This window comes from Montipora capricornis, chromosome 12 (assembly GCF_036669925.1).
Source record: "Montipora capricornis isolate CH-2021 chromosome 12, ASM3666992v2, whole genome shotgun sequence".
Classification (NCBI taxonomy): Eukaryota; Metazoa; Cnidaria; class Anthozoa; order Scleractinia; family Acroporidae; genus Montipora; species Montipora capricornis.
In genome coordinates, this window is record NC_090894.1 from 23,259,990 (window position 1) to 23,272,489 (window position 12,500).

The following is a 12,500-nucleotide window of genomic DNA, read 5'->3' on the forward strand; positions in this document are numbered from 1 at the left end:
CAATGTGCCCTCGTGCAATTTTCAAAATATTACACATACTAACCAATGATATTGTTGTTTTGCTGTGTTCTCCTTGACGACCGCGTCATATATGTAGATCTTAAAGTCCCTATTGCTTAATGGACGCACTCTTTAAACTGGTAAAAATGACAGGTATGCGGCAATAGAGAACAAAAGTATCATTAAAATGGTCTTTTGTGTGCAGGTAGTGAACAGTCCATTGTCAGAAGAAGCTTGTCTTGGGTTCGAATATGGAATGAGTATAGAAAATCCGAATCATTTGATCATCTGGGAAGCGCAGTTTGGAGATTTCTTCAATGGAGCTCAGGTCATCATAGACACGTTTATTTCAGGGGGAGAAGGTGAGTTATATCCTGTTACATGTTAGAGAGGTTTTCAATTGAGTGTCGAAAGTAATTATAGTGAATTGCTTTGGTTTTGCATTACTTCACTCAGTGATTGGTTCAAAGTTCTCGCGCCACTTTTTCAACCAATCACAAGTGAAACCAAAGCCAATCGTGGCTCGCGCGTGCACAATTTCGCGCGCTTTGTTGTCGGCTACGCATAATTACTTCGAGTTTTGATTGGCCAAAGTAATTACCTTGGTTTTGTTTTTACGACACTCGATTGAAACTCGCTCTATTCAGTGCTGGCAAAGTGACATTATATCCTTTCTCTGTTTATGGTCCTTTGTTGGTTTTAAGAGTAAGGCTCTACGATGCATCTACCCAATCAGAGAGCCTCGTTTTTATCACGTGACTCAAATCGTGTTCTGTTAGAGTCAGTCTTCGACCGTGCACAAAAATCAAGGTAGCACCTCATGAAAAGATGACACCGGAATGGCTTTGAATAATCGAGCCCTTTGATTGGTCCATTTTGAAAACTTGCTCGATATACGGCGCCCTTTTTATTGGCTTCGTTGTCGCTGTCCCACCTTTTTCCGCTGCTGCTTGTCTGGAAACAACTAAACATGTGGCGAATGCTGGAAAACGCTGTCAGCTTCAAGATTAGACTAAGAGTTGGGAGACCACCCTTTGCTGGAAGTTGCGGGATCGTAGTAGACTACGTTTCATCTCATCTTGATCCGTTTTCCTTGAAAACTAAATTAATTTTACGTATTTCCGCAACCTTCCTCTAACTTTGGCTTGAATGATTTAAACTTAGCGTTGTTAAATTTCTTCCTTTTACTTGGCTTTTAACAACTTTGTTGTTGTATGTTAAAATTTTGCCATTTCAGCGAAGTGGCTCCTGCAGAGTGGTCTGGTGATGTTGCTCCCTCACGGATATGATGGCGCTGGTCCAGAGCATTCCTCTTGCAGATTGGAAAGGTTTCTTCAGGTAAACATGCGGGGTTGTCTTCAACCATTAAGCCCTCACTGCCGTTAGGCTTGTACTTGCTTAATATGATCTGCTAAACTACTGCATGTTTAATCGACAACATGAAGGAGATAGAATGGATAATTGCAAAATATTTACGATGACGCGAAGTCATATTTTTCAGTGGCGTTTCCCTCGATGTTGCCGTCGTTGCCACTTAAACACTATATTTACTGCGTGCGCATATTTAGGAAGGTGTCAGAATTACTCTCGGTGCTGACCAATGAATCGCGGGCTCTTGTTTTACTAAATTAATATGCTGTTTTCTTGTTTTCAAAGCTAACTGACAGCAAGGAGGATGCGGCCGATGGAGACAGTGTTAACATGCATGTGGTGAACCCGACTACACCTGCGCAGTACTTCCACTTACTGAGACAACAGGTGATATTGCACTCTTGTGTGTCAAGTCTTTTGCGCATGCTTAATGAGTGTCCCTCGTGAGATACATGTGAAATACGTCGAGTAAGCGATTTGATTGGTTTTTGAAACGTAGCAGAAATGCAGGTCTACAGTAGACAATAGAAAACCGCCGCCACTGGGTAAGTTTTGGAAAGGAGGGGAGAGGGGGGTATATTTATGGACCCCTAGTTCATTGCAAGGACTTAGACTGATGCGTTTTGAATTATGTCGTATTTCTCAATTACGTGGAATTAAATTGGTGCGTGTTTAATGACGGCAATCTTTTCTGTCATATTTCTTCTGCCACGAAATGTCTGTACTGTTATTTGGCTCTCGAATGTACGTGTGGAAGTGGCTTGTAAGTAACGTTGGGGAGCAGGGTGGCGTAGCGGTGAAAGCACTCGCCTCCAACCAATACGGTCCGGGTTCGATTCCCACACTCAATTGAGTTGTTGGTTCTTTGTTCCGCTCCGCAGAGGTTTCTTCCCGGGTACTCCGGTTTCCCTCTCCCCTCAAAAACCAATTAATGCTCCAATTAATGCTCCAATTAATGCTCCAGTGCTTGAAGAATTTACATTCAAGTAAAAAAAGTTCCCGAGTGACTGCATTTTGTAACGGCTCTAAGCTCAGCTGACCATCGCAGTTGAGAGCAACTTAAACAGTGACCTCAAAATCCGGGGGAAAAAAAACCGGTTCAAGCCTTGATTTTTCCAGGCTTCCTTTTCCATTGCTTAAACAGTATCGCTTAGAGACATCTTTGAGTCACCCTTTTTTTCCTTCAGATTTTACGTAACTTCCGGAAGCCACTTGTTGTTGTTGGACCCAAACTCCTGCTGAGACTTCCGGTAAGAGATCTACATGCAGACCAATAGACCTCTTTCATAATGGCGGCCAAATAAAATATTCTTCTGTTTTAATGCTAAAAAGCCTTTCTAGCCTTGCTAGAAAGGCGACGACGAGCAAATTTCAAAAGAATATTTGTTTCAAAATGAGGCCAGTAGGTATAATTAATATAAACACAAAAGAATGTAGAGGAGGTCGCCATTAATGAAAGTGGTCCATGAAGGGTTTAGTTCCTGAAGAAACTGAGGCGCTCCGTCGGTGGGAACTGAAACTCGAAAAATTTGGTTCTTTCAAACAAAAGGATAAGGTTAAATGAAGAAATGTATATATTTGAGTTTGCAATGCTGAACTATGAAGTCACACAGTCCAGGTGATTTGGTGACGTAATTCGGAGGACTGGGGAGAAAAATTTTAACGCCGTATCCCACAACCGTGCGCGGCCTTATTTTCGAATTCAACATGGCAGAGGCGAGGATAGAGCTCGTCGGGTCGACTTGAATGCTCATTCAGTAACAGGAAATGTGGTAGACACAGAATGATCTGTTGAGTTTTGGCGATGGAAATACTGCAGGGAGTTTGGAAACAACACCTAAGGCCGCCTGCAAATCAATCAAATCAAATCAAATCAAATAACTTAATTTATACACGGTTTTCTCATCAGTATCCATATTTATGAATTGAAATATTTACAAGACTTATAATACCATGAATCTAAAACTAAAAACTACGAATAAATTAAGTAGTACTTACTTATGAATTAAAATATTTACTACTTATTTAATTACTTACTTAGTTAATTAACATATTTATTACTATGAAATATTTACAATACCATCTATCTAAAACTAAAACTACAAATAAATTAAGTGAACTGCTTTACGTGAGAGCCGTGTAAATTAAACAATGACGCTAAAAGAAGCCGCTGCAGCCAGCGTGAAAGGATTCTAGAGTCCTAGCCTGCCGCACACGAGTTGGCAGACTGTTCCATAACACCGCACCACTATATCTAAAACTGTTCTTAAGGAAGTTGGTGCGGGGTAGGGGAACAGCAAGTTTATCTTTAGTGTTACGAAGAGAATAATCAGTAACGGCGCTACGCTCAACAAATCTAGATCGAAGATAACCTGGTGCGAGTCCATTCAGAGATTTATATACCATGCAAGCTTTTTGTATCTGACGCTGAGATTCAAGCTTTCTCCAGCTCAACTCTTGAAAAAGGTATTCAGTACTAGTGTCAAAAGTGGGATAGTGCAATTGTGGGATACGGCGTTAAAATTTTTCTTCCCAGTCCTCCAAATTACGTCACCAAATCACCTGGGTTGGGAGCAGGTCAATTTGTAGGGCTCTTTTGTTCCCGTGAAGGGACTCGATGATGGAAGTAAATGTATGTATTTGAAGTGAGGACTATTGACGAAAGGGAGAAATGATCCTCGCACGTATCTGGACAATTTAAGCAGTTGTCTCTGATAGAAACCCGAAAGATTCAGGTGGCTGACCGCGGCTCCAACGGGATTCGAGCTCATGACCTCTGCGATGCCTGTCACAGTGCAATGCTCTATCAACTGAGCTATGAAGCCACTCAGTTGGGAGCAGGTCAATTTGTTGGGCTCATGCGTTCCGGTGAAAGGAAGGTAAATGAAACCACCAATTTAATTCAATCAGAAACCCATAAGGGTTGAAACGTGTAACGCGGGTTCACAGCTGGCGAATATTCAGTGCAAACTGATTGGTTGAATGTTTCATTGCTAAGTACCATATTTGGAAACCCCTCGCTCTTGTTGTTCCAAATATGGTACTTAGCAAATTGAATATTCAGAAGCTTACTTCCTAGCACACAAGGGGCCGTTACACGTTTCAACTCTAATGGGTTTCTGATTCAATTCAATCGCAATTCGCTTTGACGGAGGGCTAAAGCTCGAATCGTCTGGTCGTAAGTCTTCCTTACGGTGGTAAATTTACCTTTATTATTTTGTTTGTTAAAATCACATTTTCATTTACATGCAGACCAGTTTTCTATAAAGCTAATAATGAACAACTTTCACTTCCTCCCTCAGGGAACATGTGGTTTTCTTTGTAACCTGTTCCAAGGTCGAGTTTAACCCTGAAATTAGAGACCTCAAGCAACGATGTCATGTTTGAGAAAAAAAGCATCAAAAAATAATACGATTTTCACAATCTGTTATTGCTATAACATTCAAAGACTGTGGTCTTTTGTGAAAATCCAGATTCGGATTCTTATCGAAAATGCAGAGAAATTTGCCCCTACCTGAGGAACGTTGAATCCGAAAAAAAAAATTGTCAAGACAACAACTCCGTGCAACAGGGCTCACTCGTGTACCTTTAAAAGTAGATACATCGAATGTCATATCAAGTATTTTCCAGATAAATGAGCAAAAAATCATGTTAACAAGCGGGAGTGAAAAAATTGTTGTTTAAAAACACCCACAAATGATGGATAAATCTTCCCATTTTATTTTGTAAAAACAAACAACAAAAAAACCCGATGCTTACTGTTAGTGGTATTTGTAGAGAGCATGGTATGACAGCTCATATACCATCATGGCTACGCAAATCAAACTCAACAATTGCATTGACCAGTGATCTAGTTTTTAATCATTTAATTTACGCATAGTTAGTGCACTACAGGGGCGGATACGTACCGGTTGCCACTGTTTTACGGAAATCGGTCAGAAACACAGGAAAGGGCACTTTGGGGGGTTAAAATGAAAAAGGTTCCCTGGGGAGTATGCCCCCGGACCCCCTAGACACTTTTTCGTTGTTTTGGAAACCGGTCATTATTTATCCTATAGACTCCTTCCAGCACTAACTGTGTTTTACGTAATGCATGTATAGCCATCTCTGCTTCTCACCACAACTGAGACTTTTTTAAAAATCCTTCAAATAATTTCCAGTGCTTTTTTATCTGAGAACCCAATTGATCCTCAAATATATAGTAAGGCCAGAGTTAAGGCCCAGTAATACGGGCAACATTTTTCGTGCAACTTGTCGTGCAACAATGTTGCGTTGCAAGTTGAGGTGGTTTGTTGCGCGTATTACCACCTTCTTGCATGCGCAACAAATTTTCATGTTTCAAGAAGTAGAAGCGACGTCTACTTTTTGCAACATAAAAAATTGTTGCACAAGTAGGTGGTAATACGCGCAACAAAACATCTCAACTTGCAACGCAACATTGTTGCGCGACAAGTTGCACGAAAAATGTTGCCCTTATTACTGGGCCTTTAATGAGATCATATGAAAAGGCAGTTGTGTTGTATATTATTTGTAGAGTGCCGTGTCGTCTCTTCAGGAGATGGGACCAAAGACGCATTTCAAACCGGTGCTGGGAGATAACTTTGTTAATACTGCTTCAGTTAGCCGCGTCATATTCTGTTCTGGAAAACATTACTACGCTCTTGCTAAGCACAGAGAAGCGTCCAACAGTATAGATACAGCTATTGTCAGACTTGAGGTAACCTTCTACAAATACTGATAGAAAACGTCCACTTCAACAAAAATAACAAAGAAAGTCAAGCAAATGTGCACAATCAAAATTGCTTGCAGTTTTTTTTTCAAGGGAAGCCTTTGTATCCGAAATAAATGAATTCCAAAATCGCTTGTTTTTATGTTCCAATTCCCTGGACACCACCATCTTGAATTATTAGGGAGCTTAAGCGCGCGCGTTTTTGAGACGCGAAAGGGAACGCGGAAGGGAACGTATTGCGTTCCATGAAAGTGGTGTCCCCAAGAGTTTTATACTAATCATTTCTAATAGAGAAAAGATACTTGGCGATGTAAATGTAGTTGTGTGAAGACAAGTCAAAAGGGAAAACATCTCACTTTTGGTTGCCGTCCGTGTCTCAAAAACTCGCGCGCTTAATTTCCCTATTGTTACGTCTTACGGTCGCCCTATGATTACAAATGAAGCGTTCTTGTGTCGGAGAGTTTCATGGTAGGCTCAATTAAATTGAGGGAAAACTTCCCTTCCAGCCCAAGGTGCGCCAAGTTTATTAATTTTTTTGCAGGTGTAGGGGGGGGGGGGTTGATAGCATAGTTATCTGCCGGATAAGTCAGTATCCGGTGGAAATATTAGTTGTCTTTGATAGTGTTTCCGAACTACATGGTCGGGGCCCGTTTCTTGAATGTCCCGGTAGCTGTCCAGGCCCGAAAAGTCAATTTTTAATGTACTATCCGCCAATTTCAAAATGCTGATCTTTCAACATATCTACCAGACCCAAAAAAACATCATAATGACGAAGTTTTATGTCTTTAAACGGCCTCGGCTTGAAGACGAGTGAGATATGATGCCCTAAATACTCCCAAGAAGTTTCGGAACATTTGAGGAAGGGGTCCCTGGTCTTTTAACAAGGATGTTGTTAAGCCAAGACCCGGACCTCCGTAGGACCTAGATCCCTGGTCCCCGTTAAATAAACGCAACTGTGTGAACAATACTTGTTGGTGGACAAAACGTTTAGCTTGTAGTATTATTATTCTTTTTGCCTTTTTCAGTCTCTTTGTCCGTTTCCTTTTGAATTTATCCGTGAAGAAGTAAAAAAGTTTTCCAGAGCAAAAGGTGGGTTTCGTAGAAACCACGACAATTAAAGCGGTTTTCTATTAGTTATCGAAAGTAATTCGTCCGTTCCTTTGACTTGTAAGAAACAGTTTTGTTTTCCCGCAGTTTGCGCCGGCGGCTGCATGTGTATTTGCTTTACGCTATCATTGGCTGGGTTGGAATTGTCTTCGTCTGTTTTGATTGGCTTAATAACTTTGGTGTTGCATTTTCGACACTCAATTGAAACAGCTGTAATTCTTGAAGGAGTTGTATTTCACCATGAACTTAACGGTGCTATAAAAGTTACTTTTTCTTCAAGACTTGTTAGAATGGCTTTCTTTTCTGTTTTTTTTTTTTTTTTTCAAACCAAGAAATCGTACTTCCGGTTTTCATGTTTTCATAGTTACAATATAACTTTGTTACGTATCCAGCCCTCAGCATACCCTGGTGAACAGTTTTTTCGCGCGTCATCGGCGTAGCCTCGGGTGCTCGTGGCAGTCGCCCATTGAGTGGTTTCCTTAACTTAATGCAGTCGAGTGACGCTCCTCAGAATTCGCTTCGCAATTACGTTACGTTAATAGAAATTCGTTTTTTGCAGCTGTTGCTTTATGCAGGATTGCAAATACAGTCTCGTCGAGGGTTAATATTTTCGTGCCCGCTGCAAGCGCTAGTTTTATTGCTAGCATTACGGTTACGGTAGACCTTCGCGGGTGTCCTGTGCAAAAATTATTTTTAGCGCGCTTTGTAAAGGCTGGTTTTCACTAGCGACGGAGTCTTAATCAGAAGCGCAGAGCGATATGATCTAGTGAACGTCGGAAGCAGAATAGCGATTGCGCTTGTGACTCCGTCGCTTACGATCCAGTGAAAACTGCATTGTCGGAGCCGGAAACAGAGGCGGAAGAATAAACCAATCACAATGCTCGATTCTAAGCGTTTTTACTGGTTGGTTCTTCTGCCTCTGCTTCCAACTCCGACAATCTAGTTTTCACTGGATCATAAGCGACGGAGTCATAGGCGGAATCGGAAGAAAATGGGAACGTTTTGATACTTCCCAATCCGATTCCGCCGTGCTAATGACTCCGTTTACGTCTCCAATCTTTGATTTTCAATAGGTCATAAGCGCCCTTACGTTTCCGACTCCGACTCCAACTCCGTCGCGATTGAAAACCAGCCTTAGCGTTGACAGTTTCTAATTGGCTTTTCCCGCCTTTGCTGACTGAAAAAGATCCATCGAAAATATGTTTTCGTTAATAACTCACGTTTTGTTTAACTTTTGGAGCTTTTTTTTTGGAAAATGTAGTTAAAGTAGTATTGCTTACTATGATGTACGAAAAACAAAATCGCAAAATTTCGCCAGTGAAGGTCTACCGTAACCTTAATATTTCGTTCATTTTTCCGTGACTTAATTGTCTTTAGTATAAACACACAGGTGAGTATACAAAATCGCGCGCTCTCATTGGCTCGCTATCTCGGATTATCAGCCTATATTCACCTCGACAGACAAAATGGCTGCCAGTAGTCGTTTTGCCACTGTAAGTGAAGATGATTTCGCGTTGAAATGTTTTTTTTTCTCTTTTTTGAAATAATCACCTGTGTATTTACACTAAAACAATTATTCGCCTCAGGCTCAGTGATTATCGGTGAATATTCACCGATAATCACTTCGCCTTCGGCGAATAATTGTTAAATAATTGCTAATATTAACTATTCTTTTCTCCAAACTGTCCGGAATGCTGTGTACTCTTTAGAATTTATTTGGAGCCAGGAGGAACATAGAAATATGGGCGCTTGGAGTTTTGTTTCGCCACGATTTGAGAACCTTCTTGGAATTAAGGTAACATAAAAAATCTGTATTGTTCGAAAGCCAGGATTAGCGTAAACTTTTGTTTCGTGTTTTCAACTTTTTGGTGAAAGTTTCTTTTGTATTTTTGTTTTTCAAGATTGACTTCTTTTAAGTTTTGCATAATATCAGCGTTGAACAGCATTTGGGAGTAGAGAAAAAGAAATTCCTTGTTTAATTTTTAATCTGGGATTAGCGTTAATCGGCTTTTGACAAGAAATGTGATTTTTACAGTTAATCAGTAAGCTTTGTTAGTTTGTTTTCGTCCTGGTTTGGTACCAGCCTACCAGTCTTCGCAGCCTCTGTTTTATATAATAGGGAGCGGCGACGACAAAAACGTCACTTCAAAATATAAGTTTGGCCTATTTTAAGTCTTTGATGATTATTTCATCTTGTTTATATTATACAACTTTGGCAAAGTGTCTTATAACTGGATTGGTACGGACTGATTTGAAGTAAAGAGTGAGACTGAAAGATTCACTAAGCACTTAATGACTGGCCCCAAGGGAAACAGTGAGTTTTGTTTCCTCGAGACCCTCCTCATTGAGGGTCATGTTGTCCATGCAGTACAGGAGAATTATCCTCTAAGCGGATTGGTTCAGTTGGTTTAGCAGAAAAGATAGAAAATGAACGATTCACTGCTGTAAGCTGACGCTGTCGTCAAAACCATAAATTTGGTGATTTGCAGAATACGGCAAAGGAGATACGTACACACAGTACGTGCCGAACTTGCAGAACGATTAGAATCACGCCGCAAGGCATCAGTTTCAGATCTCACTCTTGGTCAATATAGAGGATATAACATGGCCGCGCGGGAATACGAATTTTATCTTCGAGTGCTGAAAGTATCTCTCACGAGTGAGCGAAGCGAACGAGTTAGAGGTACTTTCAACACGAGAAGATAAAATTTGTATCCCCAAGCGGCCATGTAATGTTCTGTTTATTATATAGATATTGATGAAATGTCCAGATTTTAAAACAACTCGTTTTACTCATTTTCGAAATGATGTAAAAGTGGTCACCAACCACTAAAACACGCATGTCGAGGTAAGTCGAGTTATGAAAGTTATGAACAAGAAATCATGATAATGTAAAATTTTGCAGTAAAAATGTTAATGAAGTGGAGAAGAATTATATTAAAGGACAAAAGTATCTTACAATGAAGAGGAAGCTCTCGCTTTATTGGCTAATCGTGTTCGTTACCATGGCGACACCTATATTCTCACACGTGAAAGTTAACAAATTGATATCAGTTTTTCATGCGTCTGTCCGGTTATTGATCATGAATTTCGTCATAACATTGTCAAAGTAGCTGGTGGATCTGATAACAAAAAGGCAGAGGGGTCAAAATTAAGGCAAATCACGAGCAGAACGCGAGACAAAAATGCGAGAAACTTCAATTTGACGCGAGCAATATCGCGTCATTATCGCCTAAATTATAAATTCATGTGTCTGTCGGCTTATTGACAATAAAAATTAGCAAACGAGCGCGCGAGAATTTTGCAGTCATTTTAAAAATAATGACATGTTCACTGCGCGCGGTGAAGATATGTTTTTTTAGTAAAAGGAGAAATCCTGGTATTTCATCAGTATCTATGTAATAAAAGTAATTAATACAATACATACTTAATTGACCGCTCCCCATAGAGACTTTTCAGGGTCAATGAAACAATACGAAACAACAACAACAACAACAACTGTTAAGAATCCCAACTGGCCGGAGGCAAACCAGTTGACTATTTACAAGTGCAGCTGGGAAGTTGAACCAGGGACTACCAGGAACAAACTCATTGAGTGGTCAGAGCGGGTCTTGAACCCGGGATCTCCGGATCTCAAGGCAAGCGCCCTAACCACTGGGCCACACTGCCTCCTTTCTAATTTGCAATTTTATTTGTTATTTTCAGCTCAAGTATGCTGGCCGGAAAGTGCTTGCGGCGCCAGCAGTGGGTATTGGGAAAATACACCAGCAGGAAGTAGTTGAAATTTTGGATGACTCGTTTCCAAAGTAAAGCAACCACAACTCTGTCACCAAAAACCAGTCTTGGATAAGCTATTTTGCCGATTGTCTCTTAGGAAATATCACTGCATATGGGAAAAGTTGTCTCAGCCATTGCTGCATATTTTATATGAAAATTCACCACCTGATTCGTGAATTCCACGATAGGTAAAGCCTTTCTAGAAGTAACTAGCTCCCAAATGACTGTTTGTACAAAATGCTAACGAAGTTAAATGTATATCAAGTTTTACAGTATCGTACCCTTGTCAGATCTGCTATAAATTGTATAGATCGATAAGAGCTCTAAATCAATTTGATATAATGGTAGAATTTGGGTAAAATTAGGAAAAAAGACTAGATTAGATAGAAGCACCTTTTAATGTTGGAGTCAGCAATCTGCAATTTTATTTATAGCATCGGAAAGACATTCTCCAGTTCTCCTTTAATATGGGAACATTCACTATTTATGATGAGGACAATTACTGACAATTTGAACTTAAATTTGCACTCAATTGTTGTAAGTCATATTAGTGGATTATATTCAAGGATATTTTAGAGGAAATTTAAATTTTATAGGCAATCTTATAATCCTCTCACGTCTCCATTAGATTTACCTCGAATTCCTATTGTTTTTTTAAACAACTGTTTAGTAAGGCTAACGTGCGCTATCAAAGAAAGTTTGTATGAATTTATTTACTCTTCAAGGCTGCGTTATCCTCTCTCAGATTTCATCACCGGTGGCAACCTTGCCTACTGAACCCGACATCGAAACGCCAACCTCGTAAACTCCCTGTCGTCATTTTTTGGGAGAGTCTTTTACAGACAAGAGCTAAGTGCCTTGTTCGATTCCGTCATTGTCAGCCCTTGCCCATAAGGCCATTTGGTTGTCACGGTAATTAACCCACTTCAGCTACAACCGAGCATTGAAAAACGAGGGTCAAGTAATAGACCTTATTCACGATGCCCGCCACGTTGGATTTTCCATTATCATGCAAATTAGCAACACACCTCTCAGGGGGGCAAACAAAACAAGTTCGAGAGGTTATCACGAACATCTTCGCAACACAGATGATTTGTTTCACGTTCATTGAATGTTTATCACCTAAGTAGTAAAATAGAATGATTACCCAAGTTGCTTCGATGTTTTTTTTTAGTGAAAAATGAGCAGATAATAAAGTAGAAAGTCAAAATGTCAAAGGGAATCAAAGATTTAAAATTACTATAAAAGGTACTTAATTCTAAATTCTAAAAAAAGTACTCTTAGCAATGTTATTTCAATATTTTGCTCATTGCTCGTATTTTTAATACTACGCAACTCGCAAAATATCCGCGCGTATTATATGTTATACCATTGTATATATATCATCCACGTGTGAAAAGATTAGCGCTTAGTAAATAGGTTGGAGCTTGAAGGTTAATCCATGTGTAAATCATAGTTACATCACGCAATTTCAGAACATGTCTAATGATGAGCCATCCAAGTTCATTCAATACAG

General features: G+C 40.0%; 1 protein-coding gene and 1 long non-coding RNA gene across 7 annotated transcripts in view; one reads left to right on the plus strand and one right to left on the minus strand.

The window, feature by feature from the left end:
- LOC138026233 (2-oxoadipate dehydrogenase complex component E1-like) overlaps positions 1-12,201 on the plus strand; it is a 28,730-nt gene extending 16,529 nt beyond the window's left edge. For all 6 annotated transcript variants that reach the window (XM_068873480.1, XM_068873475.1, XM_068873474.1 and 3 more), the window contains exons 18-25: positions 206-362; positions 1,238-1,338; positions 1,657-1,758; positions 2,559-2,621; positions 5,906-6,088; positions 7,126-7,189; positions 8,917-9,002; positions 10,913-12,201. In XM_068873480.1, the coding sequence (XP_068729581.1) occupies positions 206-362; positions 1,238-1,338; positions 1,657-1,758; positions 2,559-2,621; positions 5,906-6,088; positions 7,126-7,189; positions 8,917-9,002; positions 10,913-11,017 (861 nt within the window). In that variant the 3' untranslated portion in view covers positions 11,018-12,201. The remainder of the gene's footprint in view (positions 1-205; positions 363-1,237; positions 1,339-1,656; positions 1,759-2,558; positions 2,622-5,905; positions 6,089-7,125; positions 7,190-8,916; positions 9,003-10,912) is intronic.
- Positions 12,202-12,450: 249 nt separating this feature from the next.
- The window catches only part of LOC138026236 (uncharacterized), a 4,190-nt gene continuing 4,140 nt past the window's right edge, over positions 12,451-12,500 (minus strand). Inside the window, exon 2 of the long non-coding RNA XR_011127239.1 lies at positions 12,451-12,500. This exon is cut by the window's right edge and continues 620 nt beyond it. This is a non-coding gene — a long non-coding RNA (uncharacterized lncRNA).